We start from the raw sequence: 27,863 nt of genomic DNA, 5'->3' as shown, positions 1-27,863 counted from the left end.
GGAAATAGTGGCGCTATATAAATAGATGCTGATGATGTGGCAGGAATAAGCAAAACTAGCCAATATTTGTAATGTTGCTAACTCTTTGCTGACATGCTCTGCCTGTGTCTCTAACATCACTCTTTTCCAGGAGCTGGCTGGACCAGGCCCTCTCTCGCCCAGTGACTGCTTTAGACAATGAGAGATTCACTGTTCAGTCAGTGATATTGATACAGGCTGTCCCTGCTATTATAGTAAGTTATATTTTAAATTTAGCAGTTGATATGTCATTTGCAATTTGATGTTATGTTATTAAAAGCAAACTGAAAATAGACGTCATATTTTACTGTATGTATGTTTAAGCGGTTTATCTGCCCTAGTGTAAAGATAGATTAATAAAGTATCTTAATGACCCTAATCTACATGTACATGACAGGTAAATACTAATGTTAGTTTTCAGTGGTACTGCTGCTTTGCAAGATCTATATTTCACTATTCATCTTACAGGCTGCCTTTCTCATCACCAATGTCCTGCGTGTTATCTTTCATGCTCCCGGCATTCCTCCTACTCCCTACGCTTTGCTGCAACTGCAGGTACTGATTTACACTACTTTTCGTTATGTTTGTGCATTGAATATACCCATATTTATGTATGGTATGATCCTGATTCTTTGCAGATGTTTCTGCTTTCTCATAACTGTTTGCACCCTGTGGTTGAAATTATGCAGCCATTCATTCTATAATTGCATATTTATTTTATTCTTAATGGATACATATAAAAATACTGGGATTTATACTTCAAACCACTTTTGCCCTTTAGTGAAGATATCGTCCCCTTTTTTCTTTCATCCAATGTGGGCGACACTGCAAATTTGGAGATATGGAGGCCAGTGCTGGAGCTGAGCACTTGGGAGTTAACGACTCCTGTATTCTGTGGCCGCACCCCATAGACCATAAGCCACAGCTTTCCTTAAAGGGACATGGTGGATGGCCTCAGCATATAAAACCCTCCACACCAAACGGTTATAACGCTTATGAAACCTCATCAATTAGATTGTGTTTTATGAATTAGGTTTATTGTTGATTTTCGGATGCTCTCTCAGTAGTATATGGACTGTGCAACTGAATGATAGGAGAAAAAAGAGGGTACTAGTGAGAGGCACATCTACTTAGTATGTGATGTAATATCATATAAAGTTGGACTCAACAAGTTCTGTCGTTGAAGGAGGGTATAAAAGGGGGAGGGGGGGGGGTGTATACTGAATACCCAGGTAGTGAGTCAAGAAAACAACAATCTTCAGATTTACAATAAAGGACCTCCGCTTCCAATTCAGAGCTCTTCCATTTAGATTTGCTACAGTTGCCAGGATTTTCAATATGGTCATAGACGCTTTTCTCCGATTAAATGGTAGTCACTGTGATTCCTTATATGGACAATTTACTGATAAAGTCCAAACTCATCTCTGCTTCTTCCCAACCACCTTCAGATAACAGCTCAGTCAGTGAGATCGGTTCCGGCGTGCAGAAGAACATCTGTTCTCCAGTGCATGAAACTGTTGTGGAAGATAGTGTCAACAATCGAAGCGTTCCAATATGCTCTCTCTAATTCTTGAACGTTTCAAAACGATGAAGCATTCATTCACAGTTATAGTGGTCCAAATCCAACCTTTGCCAAGACACTCAATTCATCATACTGTTGCCCCAAATACGACAGTCCCTTCTGTGGTGGCTCAGATCAGACATCCTGAACAAGGGCTGACTCTTTTGCTTCTGGTACTGGACCCTTGTTGCGACGGATGCCAGGTTGTGTGTGTGTATGTAGCTCGAGGTCAGGGACGGACCTAGACTTTATTTTTAGGGGGAGGGGGGGGGGCGATTTTGCATAATCATGGCCATCCTTTACTCTGATTGGCTAGCCTGTGTTTAGCCCCGCCCCCACCTGCGATTGACCACGCCCCTCCCATTTTTATTGCCGGCTGGGACCTATTTGAAAGGTAAGCTTTCTGTTGCTAGGTGGGGGACGAATGCCCCGATTGCCCCCCCTGGTCCTCCACTGCTCGAGGGTCTCTTGTCCATCGAGGAGTCCATAGCAGGTTATCCCAGGGTGGAAATCTCTGAGGCGGTTTTCCTAAGCAGAAATACTGTTCTCACAGGAGAGTTGTCCCTTCACCAAGTATTGCAGTTGGTGCTAGGAGGACCCTATGGCTGAATTCCTGGGATGCAGACACCGGATCTAAGAAATCTTTGGAGTCTCTCCCTTATTCAGGTGGAGTGTTATTGGGACCTGAATTTTACAGCATAATTTCCCAGGGCACAGAAGCAAAAGTACCTTCCTACCAGTCAATGTCCCAAAGCCTAGGACACCCAGGTTTGGCTCATTTAGACAGCCCTTTTGGGGGGGCTCATCTGGTCAAGCCAGACATACAGGTCTAGAGGACACTCGCACTGAGGTAGGTCTTCCTCCTCCTCCATGAATCCTCCCTCTTCCAAGCTCCGAGATAAACCGGCAGCTTGACGCCCACCCTCCCCTTCTCGCGACGGCAGGAGTGGGGGGATTCTGTTCAGAGATCAGTGGGAAGAGTCATCGGAGGACAGTTGGATTCGCGGGATCATGACGAGAGGTTACATAATAGACCTATCAGGTCCAGCTCCTCGTCAGTTTTTCGCAAACCAGCTTGCCCCACGACCCACAAAGAAGACAGACAATGCTCCTCTGTGTTGCCTCTCTTCTTTCTGCAGGAGTCATCCGCGAAGTTTTGGAAAACCAAAAGAGACAGGGTTTCTACTCCAACCTCTTTTTGGTCCGAAAGCTGGATGGCTCCTTCCACCCCATCTTGAACCTAAAACAGTTGAACCTTCTCCTGCAGGTGGTCAGATTTCGAATTGAATCCCTCAGGTCGGTTATCAATGGACTTGAAGCAAACCAGTTCATGGCATCGATAGACATCAAAGACGCCTACCTCCACGTTCCAATCTGGAAGCCACATCAGGCTCTTCTCAGATTCACATTGGGACCTTCTCACTACCAGTTCACAGCTCTCTCATTCGGCTTTGCTACAGCACCCAGCGTGTTTACAAAATTAATGGCGGTGATGGCGGCTAATCTTCATTCCAGAGGCGTGCAAATAGTGCCCTTCCTGGACGATCTACTAATCAAGTCTGCCTTGCCTCACCTGCTCGACCAGCATCTACAGCTCACCATTAGGATCCTGGAGATGCATGGGTGGCTCGTAAATCGGTCCAAGTCCTAGTTAACCCCTTGCCAGAGAATGATTTTTCTGGAACTGATAATGGATACCAACAATCAGAAGGTATTCCTTCCAGAGGACAAAGCACAATCCATGCAGGACTCTGCGATTCAAGTTGAATCAAGCTGACACAGACGGTCGGTCCTCTTATCCATGCGTTTGCTAGGAAAGTTGGTGTCAATCTTTGAGACTCTCCCTTACGGTCGAATTCACTCTCGTTGCTTCCAATGGGACCTCTTAAAAAAAGTGGTCAGGATCCCATCAGAAGTTAGAACGCCAATTGATCGCTTGTCACCAGAGGCGGGACAGTCCCTCACATTGTAGGTAGCCTAGGACAATTTGCTAGTCGGCAGTTCCTTTGCTCCATGGTCTTGAATCTTAGTATCCACAGACGCCAGCAACAGACGGGGGCACTAGGAGTGCAAAAGCAATGGGGGTGGTGATCTTGACCTGGACCGAGAACCACGTTCCCTCCATCTCTGCAGTCTTTATTCCAGGCATCCAGAACTGGGAAGAAGACTATCTAAGCCGGTATACAATTCTGCCAGGAGAATGGTCTCTTCATCAGGAGGTCTTTCAGTCTCTGGTCGTTCGATGGGGGACTCCTGACCGAGACCTAATGGCGTCTTGTCACAACAGAAAGGTCCTAGACTTTTGCTCAAGGGCAAGGGACCCCTTTGCAGTGGTCGTCGATGTAATGACAATGCCCTGTGATTTCAGGTTAGGATGCCTGTTCCCTCCCATTTCCATGCTTCCCCACGTCCTTTGGAAAGTCAAGCAGGGCGGACTGCCAGTCATACTGGTGGCTACAGCTTGGCCACGGAAGGTCTGGCATCCAGAAATCCTGTTGATTGCGGTAGCTCCAGGTCTTCGGTTGCCTCTTCGAGAAAACCTTCTTCTACAGGGACCATTCCAACATCAGGACTTACCGAAACTGAATTTAACGACATGGCTGTTGAAGTCAACCTTTGGATGTCCAGAGGGTTCCCTTCACGCGTAGTGAACACCCTCCTTAGAGCTAGAAAACCAGTCTCTGCTCGTATTTACAACCGCATCTGGCTTACCTACATTAGATGGTGTGAGAGCCGGACCTGCCACACGGCTTTGTTCCGCCTCTCAAGGTTTATTGCCTTTCTCCAAGATGGCCTGGATGGGGGCCTTCGTCTGGAGTCCTTTTTAAAAGTGCAGATTTTGTCTCTTTCTGTGTTTTTCACCGTCGCCTGGCAGACATACTGGACGTCAAGACCTTCCTACAGGGAGCACTACATATCCAACCTCCATATGTTCCACCCATGGCACCCTGGGCTCTAAATCTGGTCCTTGATATGCTTCAAGGACCTCCCTTTGAACCGTTACAGACTGCGGAGTTACGGTTCTTAACATGGAAAGTTGCCTTTCTACTACCCATTGCGTCCGCTCGTAGAGTTTCCGAGCTGGGGGCTCTCTCGTGTCGCGAACCATACCTTGTGTTTGACGATGATAAGGCAGTTCTTAGAACTGTTCCTACTTTCCTACCAAAAGTAGTTTCCGGTTTCATGTTAACCAAGAAATAGTGGTTCCGGTGTTCACAGAGGAACCAGAAGCCTCTGGAACAGGCTCTATGGAATTTCTGGATGTGGTCAGAGCTTTCCGAATCTATGTTCATAGGACATCAAAGATTTGCCGTACGGATTCTTTATTTAATTTATTGGCTTCTCAAAACAAGGATGGCCGACCTCCAAGCAATCAATTGCTAGATGGCTTACGTCAGCTATTAAGCAGGCTTATATCAATGCTAACCGACCTGTGTCAGATCGTATTTTTATCCATTCTACCCATTCGGTGGGCGCGTCTTGGGCTGCACAAAATAGGACCTCAGCGGACCATTTATGCAGAGCAGCCACTTGGTCCTCGGTCCATACTTTTACAAAATTTTACCAATTCAATGTCTTGTCATGTTTTGGCCGTAGTGCTCTACGTGCTGGGTTGTCAGAGCGGTCCCTCCCTTAAGGGGGCTGCTTTAGAAAGTCCCCATGGTAGCAGTGTCCCCCAGATAGGAATATAAGATTTTTATACTCTCCATAAATCCATTTCTCTGATTCCATCTGGGGGACACTGCGTTCCCTCCCTTCTGCTCTTCTGCCGTTTGGTCTCTGGTTGGTTGACTCCCCTTCCTTGGGGCTTTATACTTTACACTGAAGAGGCTACAGGGGAGGTTAAGGAGGGTAGGGGTTTGTCAGCAGCATACATTAACAATGTTAACTAGTTAAGTGCCAAACTCCACTCCCCTCACACAACTCCATGGTAGCAGTGTCCCCCAGATGGAATCAGAGAAACGGATTTAACGTGAGTATACAAATCCTCTTTTTGCATTTTATGCGAACATCAACAAGTTCATGATAAATATGTACCAACTATCCTCCAAGTGTAAAGTTACTGTTATGGGGGAGGAGCTAAGTGTTTAATTGTATGGATCAAATGTCAGAAATGTACTGACCACTGTTCTACACCCAATGTCAGTGACTGGTCCAAGCTCACAACGCTCCAACTTCCTCTATCCCAGACACTACAGAGAGGGGAAACGGTGTCAGGATAGTTCAATATACGGATTTGTGGAACATGCTTTATAAAAATAAATAAATAGTGTAAAATAATAAACATGACATTATTGTTCTATTCATGTGCATATCAGACTGTCTGCATTTAAGTTTATTGAAAGCTGATAACCAGAGTGTCAATTAGTTGGTAATAGAGAACAATAACGTGCACTCCGCTGTATACCTGTCACGCTTTGTCAAGGTATATGTAGATTTTCATGTTGGATCAACTTGTGTATGTATATATAGTGTCAGATTAGTCACATTGTTTTCTCTTCCTGGTGTATAGGTGAATGCAGTGCTGCCAGTCCTTCCTCTTCTTTTTCCTGTTATGTGGATCCTGGTCACTGCGCTGTGTGAAGCACGTGTGCTAGCCCAAATGAACAAAATCTGCCCTACGTCCCTGGTAAGGGTTGTAACATAAGTCAAAAATGATGACTAATTAAAATCATTATGCTGCGTACTACTTCTTGGAATTACCAGTGATAATTAAAAAAAGGACTTCAGCCTCAGCCTAAAATCATCTGTTGAAAACTCTGAAAGACACTTTTGCTTTCCTTTGACAGGGAGGTTGAGCCCTTTCTTAACTGTACTTATGGAAACAGTCAGTGCAGTTTACAACAATAGTGTTTCAACAAACAATTTCAAACGGAGGTACTGTTTTAAGTATCAGCCTGTAAGTTATTTCAGTAAGTTGTACTCGGCATAGTCATTTTTGAGTGCAGTTACTCTTTAGCTTTCTGTGTTGTCCTTTGTCTGTGATGTGACTTAATCAGCATGCTTTACGTCTTCATTCACCTCCCCCAGGTGGCTAAGTTTTCTGAGGATACTCTAAGCAGTTATACAGAGATTGCATCTACACAGGTAAGTATGCAAGGAAGGAGCAGACTTCCAATTGTTGCCACTGATGACTCTTCTGCTTTTCTGCCTGTAACAGATTGCTATACTCCTTTTATGGTCTTAAATTCTTTTCCTCCCATTATTTTTTTCAAATTTCCTTTTTTACTCTGTATTTTTAAGGGTGACATCCATGTGATCTCTTTAGCAGGAAATATTGCGCTCTGTGTGCTCTCAATTCCTGCGTGTCGTTACGGGGAAATGTGAGACTCTGGCATATACTTCTAGCTTGTTGCATGGCCTGGGATCTGTCACAGTGAGTATGAATTTTGGTTGTACACGTTTAACTTAAGCTGGCCACAGGGGGGGTGATTCTTTCATGGCCTGGGTGACAGTCACTGTACATTTCAGCCACACACCTGGTTAGCCAAGTCTGATAAGATCAGCACAGTTGGCGCTTTGGTTAAGCAGAGGGAGTATTGGAAATATGACTGAATGTACAGACACATAACAATCATATTAGCAATTGGATTATTATCAAGCATCATTCTTGTTTTGTGCGGTATCACAGTGCATGTGTCCAACTTCACAGAGACAACATCTCCAAAATCTAACATGCACATATTAGAATGATTTAAGATTCTGTTCTTACACATCTAACTTCACTGACCCATACCAGCCGCCTTTTACTGTCAAGTGTCCTGGGGCTCAGTCTGCATTCATCCATCATCTGAGGGGCCAAGGATTTGTGAGAGCTTAATGATTGACAAGAAAAAATTCACAAATTAATAGGCGCAGACGGAAATAAATACCTAGTTGATTGATAGTTGACAGTAGAAGTAGGCAGAGTTTGTAAGAATGGCAAGAGATATATATTGTTCCTAGAGGGATTTTGAAATGTTCCAGTCTAACTAATATTGCTTTATATTATTTCACATTGTGTTGTGTGATGCTGTACTACAAGCGCATGGTGACCTAAGTGAGTTAAACATCTCTCTTGCAGGTGATTTGCTGTGTGGACAAGCAAGGTGTCCTCTCCTGGCCCAATCCCAGCCCAGAGACAGTCCTGTTTTTTAGTGGTAAGGTAGACCAGGCCACTGAAAGACACGATGATTTTACGGATCAATTATCTCTCCGTTCCTACTGCCAGACTGAGATGGACGATGAGGTGATACCTCCTTTTTGTTTTCTCTGTTTGTCCATTTCTTTCCTCTGAAATTGTGTCATTTCCCCAATGTTTTATTTCTTTTTCATTTTCTCCACAGCCCCAGGAGATGGTAGCTTTGTTGGCAGACACCGATGTTGTACAACTAGTGAATGAACAGGAGAATGTGGAACGCCCAAATGATAGTACTAAGTCTACTGATACACAGAGAAAGCCTCATAGCCGAAACAAACATGCCTCAGGGTCTAATGTCAGCTTCAGCCAAGACACTGGCGGACAGGTAGAGCATTCTACAGGTCTTACTACAGCTCTGACTGCATTGCTTAGCAGGCTCTCCTATTATATGAACTGTCCATCTGACTCCTTTGTGCGCATTTTGTAAGTTTTGTGTGTCTTTTTCTTTTTCCTTTTTTTTCCGCTTAGATATATTGGTAACTGTCTGTATTTGTCACCTTGCAGCTGAGCAGCGAGGTGGATGACTACGTATGTGACTGTCACCTAGAGATGCTCCGCTTGTCCCAAGACCAACAAAACCCGCAGAGCATTCAGTTTGATGAGTCTAACTGGCCTCTCCATCTAAGCTCCTTGAAACCCCTGGGTCTTAATGTGCTGCTCAACCTCTGTAACCCTGGAGTGACCAACACACTCTGCTGCTTCTCTGATCATCTGCGACACATTGCGCTTCATGAAACCCACTGCTCAGTGCTGCCAGGACACATTCCTTGGGGACTGTGTGACTTCTCTAGACTTATTGGTGAGAAATGTTTGATATTTTTTTTTTTTATTATTATTATTATCACATAGAATGATTAGAAGGTTGTTTGAGCCTAGAATGAATACAGGTAAGGTTGGAGTGAACTGTGTAGAGGGGTGGTAGAATAGGTTAGAATAGCTTACGAATTTCGTAAGCCATCCTAAAGAGATGAGTTGTCAGTGGATGATTTGAAGGTTTGTAGGCATGGGGAAAGTCTTGTTATATGAGGTAGGGAATTGGATGTTGGGAGCAATCTAAAATAAATTCCAATGACGATTAATGGAAGCAGGTAATGGATTGTGGACGAGAGCAGAGGGGTCGAGTTGAGAAAAGAGAAAGGGTTGAGTGCTGATGCCGTTTTTTGTATGGCTTTGTTACCTTCATTTTTATAGGAACATTAGTCTAGCCGCTGCATTCAAAATAGATTGTAAGTCTGGTTAGGGGAAGACCAGTAAGAATGGAATTGCAATAGACAATGTGAGAAATTATGACTGCATAGGGGCGTCCTGGGCTGCACAAAGTGGGTCCTCAGCTGACCAGTTGTTCAGAGCAGCCACGTGGTCCTCCGTCCATACTTTTACCAAATTTTATGAATTCAGCGTATTTGCGTCAGCAGACGCCAGTTTTGGCCATAGTGCTCTACGTGCTGGGCAGTCAGAGCGGTCCCTCCCTTATGGGGGCTGTTTTAGAACGTCCCCATGCTAGCAGTGTCCCCCAGATAGGATGAGAGAGAAATAGAGGATTTTTATATTGACGATAAATCCGTTTCTCTGATTCCATCTGGGGGACACTGCGTTACCTCCCTTCTGCTCTTCTGCTGTGTGGTCTCTGGTTGGTTGACTCCCCTTCCTTGGGGCTTTATCCTTGGACTAGAGAGGCTACAGGGGGTTGCAGAGGGGAGGGGTTTGTCAGCTTTGATACATTAACAAAGTTAACCTGCTAAGTGCCAACTCCACCTCCACTCTCACAAACCCATGGTAGCAGTGTCCCCCAAATAAAATGAAAGAGAAACGGGTTAATAGTTAGTATAAAAATTCTCTTTTTCACACTTCCATAGTTTAACATTCTCATCTGCATGTTTAGGATTCACCCCTGGAGCCAAGGACCTGTTTAAACTGAAGAATCATGTTGCTCTGTATCACCTTCCAAGTGAAGAGACTGTGAAGGAGACGCTGCTCTCCAAGCTTCCAAGTGGTGTCAAGCGCAGACCGCCCCTCAGTCACATGATCAGCCTTTTTGTCAGAGATGTCACCACCAGTAAGTCTTTAACGTTATCTTTCAGTCCTGGGAACTACACGTTTTGTCACATGTATCCCCCTGGCTAGGTCTGTCATTTCAATCTGTGTTCAATTTATTCCTAACGCGCTGCTAGATTTTATCCTTGCACTGTGTCATTACATGTTTCTATATCTATGTATATACGTACAAGTCTACCTCTTCCTGTAACTCTCAGACACAGAGCAGATGCTATCCCATGGAACAGCTGACATTATCCTTGAAGCCTGTACAGATTTCTGGGACGGAGCTGATATTTACCCGCTCTCTGGGTCTGACAGGTACGTTACATAGTATTGTCTCCCAATCCCAGGTGACTCAAACAATGAGAACATAATATAAGAATGCCCCATGCTCCAATGTCTCTTGTTTTTGTTTTGTTTTTACTTTCCCCTGTTCGTTCTCCAATCACCTCAACCAGCTTTACTCTGTACAGTTCACAGTAGATTTTCCTCCTCACTCTCTCCTTTGTTTCATGTTTTTCCCTCTGCTTTTTACTGTTCGCTCATTTTTCTTTTGTCTCACATGTTACAGAAAGAAGGTGTTGGATTTCTACCAGCGAGCTTGCTTGTCTGGTTACTGCTCTGCTTTTTCCTACAAGCCTATGCACTACTCGTTGTCCCCTCAGCTCCATGGCAAATGCATAGAGATCCTGCATGCTCCTGGTCACAACAACATTTTAGCTTCATGTGACCTTGGTGGGAATATCCCACTGAAACACACTGGCCGGCATGATAGCTGGAGCTCTGATGGTGAGTGTCCAGCCAGCTCTTTCTGATTAATCTTTTCAAATTAGCTAAGCTGCCTAGGCCACGTGTTTTCTCACATTCTGTGTCTTACTTTTTTTTTTTTTTTAATGTCCTCCTACTTTTAATTCTCACCCATCATGTTATTTGACCATCCTGGTGTCCTTGATTTTCGGTTTCCCTTTCTATTTTACATTTCTTCCCCATCTTTCTATTCTTCCCTCCGCATAAACACAGAAGGTATTGGTGAGGTGGCAGAGGATTTCACTCAGGCAATGAGTGGTCAGATCTTCATGGGCATGGTCTCCTCACAGTATCAGGCTCGTTTGGACATTGTGCGCCTCATAGATGGTTTAGTGAATGCCTGCATCCGGTTTGTGTACTTCTCTATGGAGGACGAGCTCAGAAGCAAGGTGAGGAGGAACATACGTGTCTGTTGGTATTATCCACTGTTCTGTTTCAGTCTTGTGAGCCATGTAACACTAATGTTCCTGTACCCAGGTGTTTGCAGAGAAAATGGGTCTTGAGACTGGGTGGAACTGTCATATTTCTCTGACTCCAAATGGTGATGGACCAGGCTCTGAGGTTCCTCCGTCCAGCCCCAGCCATGCAGGGTCTCTGCGGGATGATCTACATCAGGGTGAGAAACAATAGGGAGAACCCTTGTGTCATGGCTTCCTCACTTGGCCTTCAGCCCCGGCCTTTATCTTCTATTATTGACAAGGTACTTCACCCACACACGTGATGCCCAAAGTGCTTTCAGGGAAGACCAAGCTGGGCACTGAGTAATTCTGCTTCAGTGGAGTACAACCATAAGGTCACAACATGGGTGTCCCTTAATGTCCCATCTTTATTTGTAAATAAACAAAATATGGTTCTTCATATGGTGAATTTTGTTTATATAACACCATGCTTCTGCCCAATGTGTGTGATTGGGGCTGACTTTGACAGGGGCCATTAGATAAATGGAGACAATGTGTGTGATTGGGGCTGACTTTGACAGGGGCCATTACATAAATGGAGATATAGGGCGTCATGTAGAGTTATGAGTAAATCCAGCTAGTCGGTGCAATTGCACATCTTACCTAACTGGACTCTTAACTCACAGTGTAAAAAGAGAGTGTCACGTTATTTGTACACCAGGCAGTACATTCAATGCATGAAAAAAAAAAAGTGCAATTGCACCCCTTGCATTGTAACATGGTTTATCTAGATGCAAGTTTGCATCCTCTGAATGAGGCCCATAGTGTTAAAACTGTTAGGCTGATGCTGTTTATTACTTTCTGTCCTTTATCTCAGGCTGCCCCTGTTTATTCTCTTGTGTGTTTTTATTTATATGTTTCAATCTTGGCTCTACAGTGATGTAGAGCCAAGATTGCAAGATTGAAACATATAAATCACTCTTCTTGTGATGATGATCTATTAAGTGAGGGGTTGCAATTCTTGCTTTGTCCTGCCTCGATTAATGAAAACTTAAGAGTTAACCCTAGATTTGGCTCAGAGGTTTCAGGCTTATGAGGAAGGATTTTAATAAGAAGAAGAAATCCCCCTTTTTGGCTTTCAAAAGTGACCCTACTAGATGCTGCTATCTTATTTTCATTAAAATAACAGATTGATGTGCATTACATTTCCAGTTAATGAGCATAGGCATTGCTTAGTACAAGTAAGACATTATAGCAAAAGAAGTGGGAGAACTCCAGTAGTTCAGATGTTCCTAACTTTATAGGCTGTGGAAATGTGATCTAGTGAAGTCCTGACCTACTTTAATTGCTGATAGGATCATATACGAAAGGTATTAAATATTAAATAAAAACACGTTGGGTTTGAATGAATAGTAAATAAGTAGTAAGGTGTCGGTGTCCAAAAAAAATCTCTCACATTTGAATGTTGTGCTTCCTTGGTATATTTATAAATATATATGTATGTGTGTGTAAAATATATATATATTTGAACCATTCTAAATCACACACTCTAGAAGTGTTCAGGTTCCCTGTTTGTTCCGTTTTACTAAATTGTGATCTCTCTGTACTATGCTCGTCCTTTCCAGTTCCTTTATATTTTTCTGTTCATGACCATCCTCTATTGCTAACATAAGTGTGGTCTTTCTTTGATAACCATATTGCACTTTCACCTCTTCTTTTTTTCTTCTAAAATGTGAATTTACGTCTTCCAGTGTTGTCATCTCTTTCTCGCTCATTCCATGTTTTTTGTCACCCCTCCTCACCCCTTGCTCCTCAGCCTCCCGGGAGGACGCTGAAGGTCTGCTCCTCATGGAGGAAGAGGGTCACTCGGATATGATTAGTTTCCAGCCTACAGACAGCGATGTTCCCAGCTTCTTAGAAGATTCTAATCGAGTAAGAGGTTTTACCTGTTCATGATTGTACTTAGTAGTTACAGATTGTATTACCAATGCCCATAACTCTCTGTAATCTCTTTCCCTGCTATAGGCGAAGCTGCCCCGTGGTATACACCAAGTTAGACCTCATCTGCAGAACATTGATAATGTTCCCTTGCTGGTCCCACTCTTTACTGACTGTACCTCAGAAAGTGAGTCAAGTGGGGAAGTGTATAAACAGCTGATGGAAGCCTTAGCGGGTGTTTTCATGCTACTTTATTATTTCCTAGCCATGTGTGAGATGATCCAGATCATGCAGGAGTATGGAGAGGCGACCTGCTGTATGGGAAGTTCTGCCAGCATCAGGAACAGTGGCCTGTTCTTACAGAGCGACATCAGGTCAGCTGCCCTCCCTACGTTAATTTCTAAGCTCACTCTCTGTTACTTCCTTTATCTTGTGTGTGTTGAGTCAGAGCTATTACAGTCTTTTGACCTTCTGTTTGAATCACGTGTTTGATCCATATCATTTCTTATCTTGATGAATGTCATGCACCAGTTTCCTTTCTCCGTTTTCTTTCCACAGTGTCTGGTCACTGCATTTCTGTCCCAGTTGTCAGATATTGTATGTCACTTGTCTATGATCATCCTGAGTCACTACATCTCAGGTCTCCACCTGCACATGACTTTAATTTATTGGTTTGTACCTTCCAGCATTGTTGCATCTCTCTGGCTCTTTCTTTTATATTTCAGGCAAAGTTATATTTTGTTGCAGTTGGATACACAGAACAATTGTGTCTGCTATCCAAGAGGTATCGAAATAAGGAATTATATAGCTGAATAGGTAGGGTGGAAAAAAGACCAGCAAGTTAATCGTAATATAAACAGAACCTCAGTTAGACAGTTCCTAACTTCTCACAGTAGGGAAAAAATCTGAACCCATAAAATGGCAATTAGATTAATTGCCTACATCAGACACCTGAATAATGCAATCTATTAGTTTTAGCTAGAGGTAAGAAAGCTATTAATCCACTTTTAAATCCCGTTGAAGATTGAAGCACTTTACTTTCATTGGCAGAGAATCCCAACGTGTGACTACTTGTACAGTAAAGAACCCTTTTGTATTCTGAGAGGGAAACAGTCTTTCTTCTATGCGTAGTGGATGTCCCCTTTATCCTAATGGAAAACACTGGTGTGTAGAGTGCAGTGACTGGAGATTGAGGACTGTCAGAATTGCCGATAAAACTGAAGATCCTCTTCCTCAATAGCTTATTTTAAATCCTCAGTTTTTTCTAAGGGCCCTCTGGAGGTGGGCGAGTTTCTATGGCTTGTACTTTTACTTTTTGGCGGACAATCTTCTTTTGCTTAACAGCCATCTATCTGCCGTAGCTGGGGATGTCTGAACTAGGCTGCGCAGGTGCCGTGATCGGTTCCTCATGCCGCTGACACACCTCTGATATGGGGACCCGGCCACTACTGTTGCAGGTAGTGCCCGGTAACCACATGCCTCCAGTAGTAGCCAAGTCACTGCAGGGTTTAGTTCAGATATCCTCTTCTGGATCATGTAAGCATATGCTTCCGTCGGTGCCCCAGACTCTAGAGATGTCTGATTTTGATTTATTTTCCCAGGAGGAGGGGGAAGTGACAGAGGGTTTTGACCCTGAGATTTCCTCTTATCTTGTCAAGGATTTCTACAAGAAGCGTGCAGTCAGGCAGACACTAGAGATCAAGAACAGCGATAATCAGAGATTTCGGACAGTTCGCTGCTCGTGCTCAGTTGAAAGATCTGCTTACGGAGGTGTGGATTAGACCTGACCATAGGTTTCAAGTCTCATGCAGATTGCAGTCCCTTTATCCTCTGCCTAGTGAGGAAAATGGGAGTCCTCTCCCAGGTTGGATTCTCCCATAGCCAGCTTCTCCAAAACGAACACTGTACTGATTCCAAACATTGCTACCTTGCAGGATGGATAGCATGGATATGAATATTTTATGGGCCGTCTTTAAAACCGTTTGCACAACGTCCGGGACCTCACTCAGACCCAACTTAGCTTGAGTCACTAAGGTGGTGGAGAGATTGGCGGAGCAGTTCGTGGAGGGTTTGGAGTCTGACAGACCTTAATTGGTGGTGGTCACCCTGGTGGAACATATGCGGGAAGCCTCCGAGTTGTTTTGGGGAAGCCGCCAGTGATATGGGACTCATTGAGGCTAAAATTTCAGCCTCCGCTATTGTGGAAAATCGTGCCCTCTGGCTTTGTACCTGAGAGGCAGACAGAGTCCAAAAGGACCCTGGAGTCTCTTTCATACACCGGAGTGCTCCTGTACAGTCCAGAACTGTACTTGCTGATCCAAAAGTTGGATGGCTCCTTCCAATCTACTCTGAACCTGAAATCCCTAAACCTGCAGTTGAGGTTAGATATGTTCAAGATTGAGTCCTTGGGTCGGTCATTAACTGCATGGAACAGGATGAATTCATGATGTCCATGATCATCAAGTCTGTGTACGTACATGTTTCAATCTGGGAGGGACACCAGTGCTTTCTCACATTCACTGTTTAGTCTCATCATTATCAGTTTTGGGCCTTGCTCTTCAGCCTAGCAACAGTGCCAACAGGGTTCACAAGATCATGGCAGTGATGGTGCCCCTTCACAGATCCAGAGGGATGACAGTCATTCTGTATTTGAACGATCTGATGATCAAGGCAAACTTCCTGGCCTTGCTTCAGTCACATGTTCAGGAGACAGCCCAGGTGTTAGAGACTTACGGCTGGATTACAGGAAATCCAACCTGACCCCTTCCCAGAGGAAGATCTTACTGGGCAACATCCTCTCGCTCCTGGGACTGGTGAAGTCCCTGTTAGCTCACAGACAGATTTTGGTTCATCTGTGCATGAAGGTCCTGGGAAAGATGATCTCCACCTTCGAAGCAGTACAAGGTGCACAGATCCATTCTAGGTTGTTCCATTTTGAGTTGATTTTGAATTGGAAAAAGTCACACCATCTCTTTACCAAGCAGACTATCTATGGAGGTACTTGTCTTGTTCTGCTGGTGCTTGAAGAGCTACAACCTCAAAAGGGATTGCCTGTTCGCCATCTGGGACTGAAAATTGGTGACCTCAAAAGCCAGTCTATGAGGATGAGGGGCAGTGGTGCTTCAGCACCAAGATTGACCTGGCGATGAGGGAGATGGGCAACATTTTTTTATGGGCGGAACAGTACATTATGGCCATCTCAGCGGTCTTCATCTCTGGGGTAGATAACTGGAAAGCCACCTTCCTCAGCAGGCTGGACCTTAATCCGGGGATTGTCTCTTCACCCGGAGATATTCCAAATGCTGGTGGTCAGAGGGGGTCGACATGATATCATCTAGATTTAACCACAAGGTGAAGCATTTCGGCTCCAGGACAAGGGAGCAGCAGGCGTGTAGTGGACACCATGTCTGCTCCATGGACCTTGCATTTCATATACCGGTTCCCGCTCATAGGTATGCTTTCACGGTGCTAAAGAATTTAGAGAGCGGGCGTTACGGTTATTCTCTTGGCTCCGGGTTGGCTCAGGAGGTCTTGGTACACTGACATCCTAAGCATATCAGGGGGCCCAGCATGGCGCCTACCATATCTATAAGTCAGGGCCCTTTCCTCTACCAGAGTTTACCTCGGATGTCTTTAATGGCATGGCTGTTGAGGCCATGATTCTTAAGGCCAGGGGGTTTTCCAACAGGGTGATTCAGACTATGGTCAAGATTCACAAGCCTGTTTGTTTCAGCCAGGACTTACCATAGGGTCTGGAAGATTTACATATCCTGGAGTGAATTGAAGGTGTTTCCTAACTCTTCTTTCAGGTTGGACCAGTTCTTGCAGGACAGTCTAGAAAGGGGGTAAAAACTTAATTCCTTGAAGGTGCAGGTCTGAGCCCTTTCCATTTTCTTTCAGTGAAAACGTTTATGTGAATTGCAGACCTTCTTGCAGGGAGTGATGCATGTGCATCATGTGGCCTCTGCTTAGCAGTGCAGGATGGCTATCTGGTCTTCAGTGCACACCTTCACAAAGTGTTTTTGCATGTGAACATGCCAGTTTTGTATCCCAGGTGCTACACACAGCGACTTCTGAGTGTGCCCCCACTTACGGACTGCTTTGGAATGTTCCCAGTGTTCCAGTGATCTCCATTATGATGAAAGACAAATTTGGCTTTTCTACTTTTCCCAAAATCCAATGGGGGACACTAGACATGCACGCCCTCTAGGCCATTCTCAAGATCATTATGAAAATATTAACAGGTCTCTATACTGATATGTGTGGTACCTCACTAACAATGTGAGCTAGTCTAAATTTGTTTCATTTGTAACAATGATCCGCTTTCAATCCTTAAGCCTGTTACCTACCCATGTAGATAATTTTTCTTTTCATTTTGTTTACCGGTCTGTTATTTGGCTTCTGAACAATCCAGATAGATCACTTCCACTGCACTAACAAGATCCAGTTTGTCATAAAAAGTAATCAGGTTTGGCAAAAGTGGCCCCCTTCATTAATCCACACTGTGTTATGTGTTGTTGTTTTTTCTTTACATACTTCCTATAAGAAATAATGGTCTATCCATTGCTGAACTTAACTCCCTTAGAATATGTGGGTGTAGATAAGTAATATCTAATGTTGTGCTTTATTAGTATGCAACATAATTTCTAACATATTTTATTACTTTGTGAAACTGTTGAAAACGTTGTATATAAGAGGACGACTTTTCTTTTATCGCCCTCAATCAGTCCACCAAGTCTATCTTATTGTGGCCCCCTGTATAAAATAAAGTCCTTGGCCAACATCACAAAAGCCAGAAAGTAAAGTAATATATTTTGTAAAAGTTGAATGAATGAATGAATAAATGTTCAGGCAACTTTAATAAATGTTGTTTGCAGGTGAACACCATGTCTTCATTATCTTTCTGTAGCACATTCTTCACACATATCTTCCCTCATCTTATATCTAACTGTTACTCTCTTCTTTCCGTCTTTTTGACATGCTGCTCCCACCTATCCCGTTGTTAAGAACTATTTAAAATTTTGTGCACATGAACTTTGATGATGGAATTGTCAGAACATATCCATTATATACATATTATATACAGGAGTGTGTAGATATGTTATCATCACTTTTGCACATAGTCTTCATATAGCAATACTATGCAGTACTAATAGGGGCTTCATCTTGTCCATGGACATTTAGTTGGAAAGTACTTCCCCACACCGTAAATGGAGTATTTACCTATATTATTGCATTCTATATATATATATCAGTACTTTGCACTTCAGAAATAAAAGTGAAGTATCGCCATATACTGAAGATGTCTCTGATTTCACTTAATGTGCCTGATATGTTTTTATGTTAATTTACAATTTGTGTGAATGTTATGATTTTCCGGAATTTGTTCTTGTAGATTTGTACGTTGTATTTGCACTACGCTTTGTTATTATGTTTATTTGTTAGTACCCATGTATTTTGTGTGCTGACTGGCGCTATGGAATTTGTGGCGCCTTACAAATAAATGATGATTATCTGTTTTTGATCTTTTCCATAGTATTTCTCTGGACCCATTGTACCCGTCACGCTGTTCCTGGGAAATGTTTGGCTATGTGAGCAGTTCTTTAAGGACGAACGCCTCAGAGGAACTCTCTCCTTTGCACCTCTCAGCTGCTCTCAACAGCCTGCCTTGCTCTTTGTCCTTTCGGAGGGAGGAGAGTGTCAGCATCATCCGTCTCATCGAACAGGTCAGTGGTTTGACTGGCACAACTAGTGATGCTGGGCATTTGGCCAGTATTTCAGTGTTGCCCGTACACGGGAAGATCTGATCAGTACACATAGTGGCTGGTTCTGTGTCCAGGTTGTATAAACACCAATGTTGCCAAATTGCAGAGCTCTGTGAGGTGTAAGCAAAAATCAGCAATGTTTTAGTGCCTTAACATCCCGTGAGGCTCCGATAGGGTAGTAATTGAATTCTCCCCTCTGCATGCTCTTTGGCCAATTTCTGTCCTTACAATATATGTATCTACCACCTCTCCCATTTACTTATGTGACCATACTTAGCCTTCTCTGTAACCTATATTTCTCATACATCTTTAAGAATCTGTCTGCATTTCCCTGCCTCAGCCGCCGGTTCCCAAAGTCTAGTTTTGGCTACTGCTCTCTGATTTTTGTTGCTGTTTTGTCACCTCATTTTTCTTTATATACTCTCCAGGCTCGTCATGCGACATATGGTATTAGGAAATGCTTTCTTTTCTTGCTCCAGTGCCAGCTGACACTGGTCATTGTGCAGGTGAGTTCCGCGAAATCTAAAGAGTATTGCTAAGTGGACGTTTTAGCTTGAAAGATGTTGAGTAGCTGATAAGGGAAAGTATATGTCTGCTGACCTATAAAAAAAAAGAAAAGGGCATTTTTTGAAAAACATTGCATGGAATTACAATTAGGATTTGTTTCTCAACTATATGATGATGGGAATAATGGAGTTTTGTGATCCTATAAATCATGGACTGCATGTTTGTTTTTCCTTAACTGACAGGTCCATCATAGAACACTTCCAAAGCGAGTCATAGTGACATCACTACTTCCCAAATATAAGTGATGATGTCATCACTCACCAGATATAAGGAAATATTTGAGTGTGTTTTACATGTTAATGCCACATATTATAAAAGATTATTTGGGATAAAATGTGTATATCAGAAAATGTAAGTGACCAGATATGATCACCACATCTCCATATTCTAAATTTCTATTTTTCTTTTCCCTCAGTTTCTGTCCTGTCTGCTCCAACTACCTCCCTTCCTCAGCACTACAGATATCCTATGGTTGTCCTGCTTCTGTTACCCGTTACTCAGGTGAGACTGTGTGAGGCGCCTGTGACTGTATGAATGAGATGTCTCTGGAACATTACAGATGACCTGTCACACTGTTTGGCGTAATGCAGAATAGCTTTATGGTACTTTTTATTTTTCTATCATTTCCTTATTTTCACCTGTGTATTTTTTTGGCTCTGGTTTGGGACAGAAGTCCTTAGTAATCTGCACATCGTGTGTATGTAAAATCACCAGTGGAAGTTTCTTAAATCCAATCCCACAGTGAGATTTGGCATGGGACTAACACTTGCACAGATTTAATGATAGCGGATCATATACAAGATTTTGATGACTGAAGCGCTGGCTAATACTTACATTTATGTACCTAGAGATTGCATTATAAATATGGTGCTTTTCACTGGAGGACAGAGAACGTCACTGGTATAGAGTGCGCTTCTCACTGAACAGGCCGGGCCCTTCGTTTGATTTGTTCATGTTCTGAGAAGTAATTGCATCGGCATGTGGTTGTCTACTTTGTACAAGGGAATTGATAATGAGTACATCTGGCTAAAACTACACAGTCCATGACCTACCTGGTCTGTAGGAATTGCAGATGTACCACTGTTTATGATGCAGTAATTCCACATGCAGCCTGCGATGTCCTCTACCGCTACTGGTAAAATCATACAGGCTGGAAATGTGTTCTAGGTCAAGGAAGCCATAACACCACTGATTTTACCTCTGAAGACGTGGAGCTGTGCTATGAGAATATCCATGCTGAGAAGTAGCGTGTCCTCCAAGTAAGGAAGGGTTTCAGTTCCCAAATTGAATAGTAACAATTAAGCAATGACCTCTGTTGATGGAGTTCTATATGTAGATTGCTGTTATTGGGTCATTTGATATTGAGCAAAAACAAACAAAAAAGGATATAGCAGTGTTTGGAGAAATGCTTCAGCAGCAAATGAGATTGTATTGCAGTATGATTGTACGTTTTCTATTAGACTCTTTAGTCACCAACTTCTTTTTTTTTTTTCTTTTATTCATCGTTGTGTTTTTCTTCTACTATTACATTACCCTCTGTACCTCTCGGCCTGCTTCCCTAGCCTTGTTCTCCTGAGCCCAGGCTTACTTCACATTGGACATTACCATCACTCTCATTTATTGTCCCGTAAATAGCTTGATCTGCATTACCACATTATCTGTGTATTATGTGTTAAGTAGACGTCTGGTCTTACTATTATTTTGTTTTTTTTTTGTGTTTTTTGTTGTTGTTTATTGTATACTGCTGTAAATGACACTGCAGACCTTTTGTGGCGAATTGTAAATTATAGAGAATAACCCGGTTTTATTGATGCACTGTAGTGCCTCGCTGCTTGGAAAGCCAGCTGACAACTCCATAATGACTGTAGCAACTGGAAAAAACCTCCACTCTATACCCAGAAAGGTAAATACAAGGCAGAAAAAACATTCATTGTCCATTATGTTATTAGATTTTCCTCTTCTATGGCAGCCATTACAGTGAGTTGTTGTCCTTTTAGCTTTACTTTGCCACTTGAAATTACAAACACCCCCCAGGTATTATATAGTGCGGCTCCTCTTACCCCTCTGGGTCTTCTCCTGTCCCTAGCTGAAGTTAGAGAGGGCAGGTAGTAGTTTGTGGTTTTTAATGTGTACCTGCTTGAAGTGTCCCGATGATGCCCTGCTGGTGGTGCGTGCTGATGAGGAGGTCTGGCTACCTGGTGACCGCTAGTTGCTACCTTTGGTTGCAAAAGCGATGCAAGAAGTAAGTACTTGGATGATCGGGATCAGGCAGCACCTCGGAACAACTATTGCAGCATCTCCTTGACTATTTGTAACCAGAGAAGATTTATGTGCTATTCAGGGGGTGAAGAGAACAAGGTCCCAAACAGTAAGAACTGGACTCCTTAAAGGATATGGATGAAACCTCCCATAGTGCTTTGTGGGAAATTAAAAAGAGCTCCGTCTATTTAATGTTTATAATGTGGAGATTCTATTCGGTCAAATGTATAAATCTATGGGGATGAATGACGCATCAATCTTTAATACCCTTCTTTGAGGATCGTTGTAAAAGAAGTGACGCTTTTTAAAAGAACTTTCCATTTTCCAGTCCATAGGATCTCTTACAAGACCATCGTCTTCTAAAGAAATAGTGGCTCTGGCCGATAAACTGGATATTGCTGCCTACACTTTTGGAACTGATCTCCATCATTTCTGTGCCTCTTCATCCCTGAAGGGATACATGCGTTCTAATCTGTTGTGGTTAGACACACTTGATCCCATTCATTATTAATGAAATCCTTTACTACCTGATGCATGAGAAAACCTCTATATTGCCTCTGGAGCTACTATGAAATCAGTTAGCTATGGCTTCAGTGGATCGAGCACTCAGACTATGGGATGAGGGGTGGGGTACCTTATAACGACACCGACTGTGAAGAGGCCAACATGATTACACCAAAGGTGCAGTCCACGACAGGCTGATAATACTGACAGGTTGAAAACGACACTTAAACAGCTCCGATGAAGGAACATCCCGGCAGGCTACAATGACGTCCGTTTCAAGTCCCCCACTGTCATTCGGGCTGTAAAGGTGGTAATTTAAGAAAGCGCTGGCTGTACAATGTTGTAGACTTTGTAAAGAGCAATGTACAGCCAGCGCCTGCTTAAATTAGCAGTGAATGACAGTGAGGAACTTGAAACAGACGTCATTGTTTCCTGCCGGGATGTTCCTTCATAGGGAGCTGTTTAAGTGTCGTTTTCAACCTGTCTGTGTTATCAGCCTGTCATGGATTACACCTTTGGTGTAATTATGTCGGCCTCTTCACAGTCGGTGTTGTTATACTGACTAACTGACTACCACCGGGGATGAGACTCTTTATACAGATGTCCAGGAAAATATTAGAAAACAGTATTTGCTTAAAAAAAAAAAAAAAAAAAAAAAGCATTGCAGTTATGCGAAGAGGAACAGATTTCTTTTTATGAGGCATTGTTGGATACCATTATCATTTCAACCACAATTATGGCCTCAACAGCGGTAGCTAGAAGAATTCTCTGGCTGCATCCATGGGCAGCAGATGCTTAACCTAAAAATAACTTAGCAACTCTCCCATTTGAAGGCTTTTTGCAACTTGGTGATAAACTAGACACCATGATTCACAATATTTCCGAGGGTAAGTCCTACTGCCTGACCAGGCGGTACCACTGCTTACAAACAACCTTTTCAAGCATTTAGGCTCAAAGGTGGGACATCCGGTCAAAAGACCTCACAATGACTGTGGCCTGGGTCAGCCCCCACTAACACCCGTGGGCAGCAGGATCACAGAGTATGAGGTGAAATAGACACACATACTATTTAAGATCAGTGGGTCCTGGACATTGTCGCAAACAATGTGTACTTATCCAGAACATAGGGATTTGGGAGCCCAGAACAACTCTTAGTGATTCTGATTTGGATGGGGCACATTCTTTCCTGGGTCCAAACAGACCATTTTGAGATGGATTAGAGAAGTCATTGTACAGGCATACAAGAGAAATGGACATAAGGTTCTAGAAACCCTGAAGGACAGTGGCAACCACTTGGGCACGTAGGGCTCGGACCTCAACAATGGATCTCTGCAAAGGAGCTAAATGGTCATATATTAATACCTTCACCAGACATTTACCTACAGGATGTGATGTCATCTGCTGACCTAGAGAAGGGTTTAGAAGCGGAGGAACTGCACTATATACTACCTGGGGATGTTTCTAATTTCTTATCTCTACCTAAAGCTATTAGGGACTAACCTGCTATGGAGTATCTTGAGGAAAATAAATTATTGTTGAGCATAATTCACCTTTTTCGTTTAACTATTAAAATGGCTATTACAGAATGATTCCCTTAGTAAAAATTGCAGTGTGCAACTAATACCCCATTCATACTGCACCAAAATCCCGGGTTTTTGCCGGGGCGAGCTCAAACGACCCGGGTCTTGGTGCAGTATGAGTGGTACAAGTCAAAAATCCCGGGTCTAAAAACTCGGGTCTTCAACCCGGGATTTATCGAGGGGTAATTCCCGGGTCGGACCCGGGTTGCCTGCACTATGAATGGTGCAACCCGGGTTTTTAAACCCGGGTTGCACAGAAAACAAGCTGATTGGCTGTCTGCCTGTCTCTGGAGGATGATGTCATCGGTGGGAGCCCGTGGAAGATTCGAGAAGGAGTTTAGGAGAAATGGTGGATGGTGGAGTGCACAAATTGCCAGGGCACAGACTTGTGCAGTATGAATGGGGTCAACCCGGGAAATTCCTGGGTCCAAAGTGCAGTATGAATGGTGTTTCTCAGCTGGGACACTCCGAGCCCCAGCTTGAAAAACCCGGGATATTGCCGGGGCAGCAGTATAAAAGCGGTATAAGAGAATGGCACGGATCCCAGGCATCAGATCTCAACGCATGAGGGTCAGAGATGCTGAGATTCAGAATGTTCTCACCGGCAACTCTGCCATTGTTTAGGAATTGTGCCCAGACTCTCTTATCTAGACAGTAAAAGAGGACTTCCTAATGTTAGTCCTCTTGTGTCTTGAGAGTTTAGCCCATTGATTAATGCTGGGACTCCAGCATGTTGTATTTCTAAATAAAAACACGTTATACTTCCATCTGTAGTTGAGTTCAATTTGACTTTTAAAAACCTAGTTGAGTTACTGCTCTCAACAGGTTACGTGTAGGATATTGTCTGTATCTACAAGCTACACTTGTGTGATAATGCTTTTCTCCACTCTCAGACCCAGCACTATTTCCTGCTTTGTTTCCTGCTCAAGTTCCTCCCTTCCTCTTTCTGCTGCCTGGCCTGCTTCTGGTTCTCCCTGCAGAGGTTTTGTGAAATTTCCTCCCACAGCAACACCACCAACTGTTCTGGAATTGCAGTGTACAGGTACGGGGTAGACTGTCAGCAATGACACAGGAATTGTATTTTACAACAGAGGATTCTTACGATTTCCATTGTGCATTGTCATCTATCCTGTTCATTTCCTTGCAGTGACTCTGCTGGGGCTCCTGACTGGTTTGGGTCCTTTTCTGGGGCTCTGTTGTTAAGTCAGAAGTTTTGTGCTTGTCTCATTGTCCTGCATACAGGTGAGCAAATGCTGCTGTCAGAATTTGTGGGATGACAGAGAAATGTTCTGCTGTCAAACACTGATCATATTCTTTCTCTTCCCAGTTTTTATCTCTGTCAGTCATGTCCATCGATCGAAGCCACTGTGGAAGAGAAACCCCTTCAGTAATGTGTGGTGGAGTGTGACTCTCCCTGTGTTGTGAGTATTGGGCTCATATATAGAATATTTAACACGATCGGCCTATATCTGTCACTCCCACTTATGTTTCATATTGTCTCCTAGGCTTATAGCACAAGGACTACAGACAGCCTTAGATCTGCAGCTCTGGACAAACACAGACGCGCCTCTCACTTTCCACCTGTGGGACATACCCCTCTTGTCATGGCTGCTCGGGCCACTCTCCCTCTTTTTTGTCCTTATTATCAATGAGATTGTCAAGTTGCATGAGATCAGGTATGAGTAGACTTGCTGCACATTCTTGTTCCCTATGAAATTGTTTCATTATGGTCCACGTTTAGTCTGTAGGCTTATTGGTCTGCACAAAATGAAAAACTGTTACATGATTATTATTATAGTAGATTTGTAAGGTGCCACAGTGCTCCACAGCTCTGTACAGTGGGGAAAACAGTACATACATAAAACAAGGACATACAAGGCAGACAGAATAAATGTAGACATGAAATCAAAGGGTATGAAGGGCCCTGCATATGAGGGAGCTTACATTCTAAGTGTAAGAGGGCACAGCTGAGACAAGAGGAGCGAGTGTGGCTTAGAGTGGAGATTGGGATAGTTGTGAGGGTGAATAATATCATCAGGGATAAGGTAAGCTTTAAACAAGAGATGGGCATTTAGAGAATGTCTAAAGATTTGAAGGCTGTGGGAAAGCCTGATTAGGTTTAATTAATTAACTAATTGAAAGCATTAGTGCTCAGTGATCCCTAGTTTCTACTGTTTTTCTAACCGCACGAATCAGATGTGACTAATATGAACAATATGCGCTAACTTTTTAAAATTCTAAAAGTTCCGTTTTCTTTCTTTTTAGGGTTCGAGTCCGTTACCAAAAGCGACAGAAGCTTCAGTTTGAAACCAAACTCGGCATGAACTCTCCATTTTGATGGCTGTGTATTGTGGGGTGTATTGTTCCCTCAGCATCTGAACGAGGGGGAGGCAGACAGACCTGGTATAGTTTAATCTCAATGTTCCCATTGGGAGGGATGCTGCTGACATAGCTCTGTATATCTCCCCAAAGCCAGCTGTCACCACCAGTGCCTCCTTCCCGCACCTCCTGTGCCTCCACAGTCTCCCTGCCTGTTTACATACAATTAGCAGCTGGAGAACCTACGCCGTCATTTCTCCCTTTGTAGACTCCCTCCTCTCTGCACTAATATATGGGGTGAGGGCGATCACGTTTTTTACCCCTCCTTAACACATCATGAATGTTTATCCCTGCTGGCACAAAGCTCTGTCCTTCTGTGCCATGTGCATGGCTTAATTGGCATGGAAATCGCTGATGTCCTTTGAACCACTGGACTGTGCCACACTGCAGATGGGCACAGAATAAATGGAAAGGTGTTTTTTTTTCTTTTCAATGTTGTATATTTTCTATGAAGAGATTTAGGGAATTGTGATTTTTACTAAAATGTGTAAATAAAACATATATGTAATTAGGGTTCAGCTACCTGTGAAGATTTACCACAAAATGGTTTGTGTTAATATTTATAAAAGGTATCCAAATTGTGGTTGGTTTTATTTATTTATAGAAACTAATGTATGTAGTAGCCTACCTTGGGACATAGGATCAAAGGTGAAAGCAGATAGAATTCTATGAAACTTTTGGCTTGTGTAGCTCAAGGTCTGCAGACTGCTGAACTTCTAGATCCGGAACTCTGACAAATAAAAGGAAGTCAGAGATGTAGCAGGGTTTAGCCAGAGCCGCGAAGACCAGACTCTTCCCGTCTCATCTTTCAAGGCCACTTAAAGGCTGCAGATGTAAATGAGCCGAGATCATATTAGTAGTACTGGTCTCTTGTATTCCTTTGTAAAACACAAAAGGTGACTTGTATGTACCTAAAAAAAATAGTGCGTGATTTTGGGAAAAAAAAAATTTCACCAACAACAAAAAAAAAAAGTTCTCTAAAAATGTAAGAAACCTTTCACACAGTATAATTTGTAATACATTTAGGACTTGGGCTAAAGTTTGTGATGGGCTAATGTTAGGGCTCGTTGTAGGGTTATGTTTCATTATATTGCATTAGGTTGAATTCATTATTGGGTTTTTTAACCCCCTTGGCAGGTTTTCTAACCTTTGGGACTACATAATTTTTCAAATAAAATTAAAATAAAAAAAAAGTTATTTTAATTATTCTTATTGTTTCTTAGTCTATATAAGTGAACTTAATATTGCTTTTTCCGGATAGATAAGGCTTAGGTTTTAGAACATTAAAGTGCACAAATTCTGCGTTTAGGGGGAAGGGGGGGTGGGGTAGAGATTATGATAACAAAAGTTGGGGGGTGGTATAAATAGTTTTTGTTTTGGTAACCTTCATTCTGCGTGTTGGTAACACATTTTTGAGAGGCTGCATAATACTCGCAAAATGTAAGAAGTATTGGATCTTTATCATTTTTATTTAATAATAATTTACCTTTATTTTGGAGAAATCATATAGCAAGTGGGATCTACTGGATCTTTCCTGCACACTATTAGATCCAAGGTTATTTGTAGCTTACATTTAAGCTGCTATTGAATCCAGTAGTATTACTGGCAAAGTTTAATCAGTCAGGCCTATCTGTACACTTACTGGTCACTGCACAACTGAGGAAATTCTTGGTGATGGCGTTAGGACACCACTGTATTGCTTCGCAATGTCACCCACTGAATGCAGAAGCGTGTTTTGAATACATCATTCACTGTTAAAGTTGTGTGCTGGAAATCAGTAGGGCAGCTACTGTATCAGGGGACCCTTAAGTTGTCATAGGTTGCGTCTAACAATGGTGGTATGAGCTACTTACTATAGCACATAGGTTT

General features: G+C 43.0%; 1 protein-coding gene across 6 annotated transcripts in view; it reads left to right on the top strand.

Annotated features, from left to right (window-relative positions):
- Positions 1-26,577, top strand: part of TMEM94 (transmembrane protein 94) — a 42,892-nt gene extending 16,315 nt beyond the window's left edge. For 3 of the 6 annotated variants that reach the window (XM_075177857.1, XM_075177859.1, XM_075177858.1), the window contains 25 exons: positions 131-233; positions 487-573; positions 6,093-6,209; positions 6,611-6,667; positions 6,849-6,956; positions 7,644-7,808; positions 7,906-8,085; positions 8,265-8,559; positions 9,643-9,816; positions 10,013-10,115; positions 10,369-10,586; positions 10,818-10,993; positions 11,082-11,220; positions 12,819-12,934; positions 13,028-13,127; positions 13,206-13,314; positions 18,477-18,666; positions 19,134-19,211; positions 19,688-19,773; positions 21,094-21,175; positions 24,509-24,657; positions 24,763-24,857; positions 24,943-25,036; positions 25,121-25,291; positions 25,881-26,577. In XM_075177857.1, the coding sequence (XP_075033958.1) occupies positions 131-233; positions 487-573; positions 6,093-6,209; positions 6,611-6,667; positions 6,849-6,956; positions 7,644-7,808; positions 7,906-8,085; positions 8,265-8,559; positions 9,643-9,816; positions 10,013-10,115; positions 10,369-10,586; positions 10,818-10,993; positions 11,082-11,220; positions 12,819-12,934; positions 13,028-13,127; positions 13,206-13,314; positions 18,477-18,666; positions 19,134-19,211; positions 19,688-19,773; positions 21,094-21,175; positions 24,509-24,657; positions 24,763-24,857; positions 24,943-25,036; positions 25,121-25,291; positions 25,881-25,953 (3,265 nt within the window). In that variant the 3' untranslated portion in view covers positions 25,954-26,577. The remainder of the gene's footprint in view (positions 1-130; positions 234-486; positions 574-6,092; positions 6,210-6,610; positions 6,668-6,848; positions 6,957-7,643; positions 7,809-7,905; positions 8,086-8,264; positions 8,560-9,642; positions 9,817-10,012; positions 10,116-10,368; positions 10,587-10,817; positions 10,994-11,081; positions 11,221-12,818; positions 12,935-13,027; positions 13,128-13,205; positions 13,315-18,476; positions 18,667-19,133; positions 19,212-19,687; positions 19,774-21,093; positions 21,176-24,508; positions 24,658-24,762; positions 24,858-24,942; positions 25,037-25,120; positions 25,292-25,880) is intronic. The other 3 variants (XM_075177862.1, XM_075177860.1, XM_075177861.1) reach the window with 3 other exon arrangements.
- Positions 26,578-27,863: the final 1,286 nt, after the last annotated feature.

The sequence above is a fragment of the Mixophyes fleayi genome, chromosome 6 (assembly GCF_038048845.1).
Source record: "Mixophyes fleayi isolate aMixFle1 chromosome 6, aMixFle1.hap1, whole genome shotgun sequence".
NCBI classification, from domain to species: Eukaryota; Metazoa; Chordata; class Amphibia; order Anura; family Limnodynastidae; genus Mixophyes; species Mixophyes fleayi.
The sequence above is the reverse complement of the archived record's forward strand: the minus strand, read 5'-3'. Positions and strand labels throughout refer to the sequence as shown.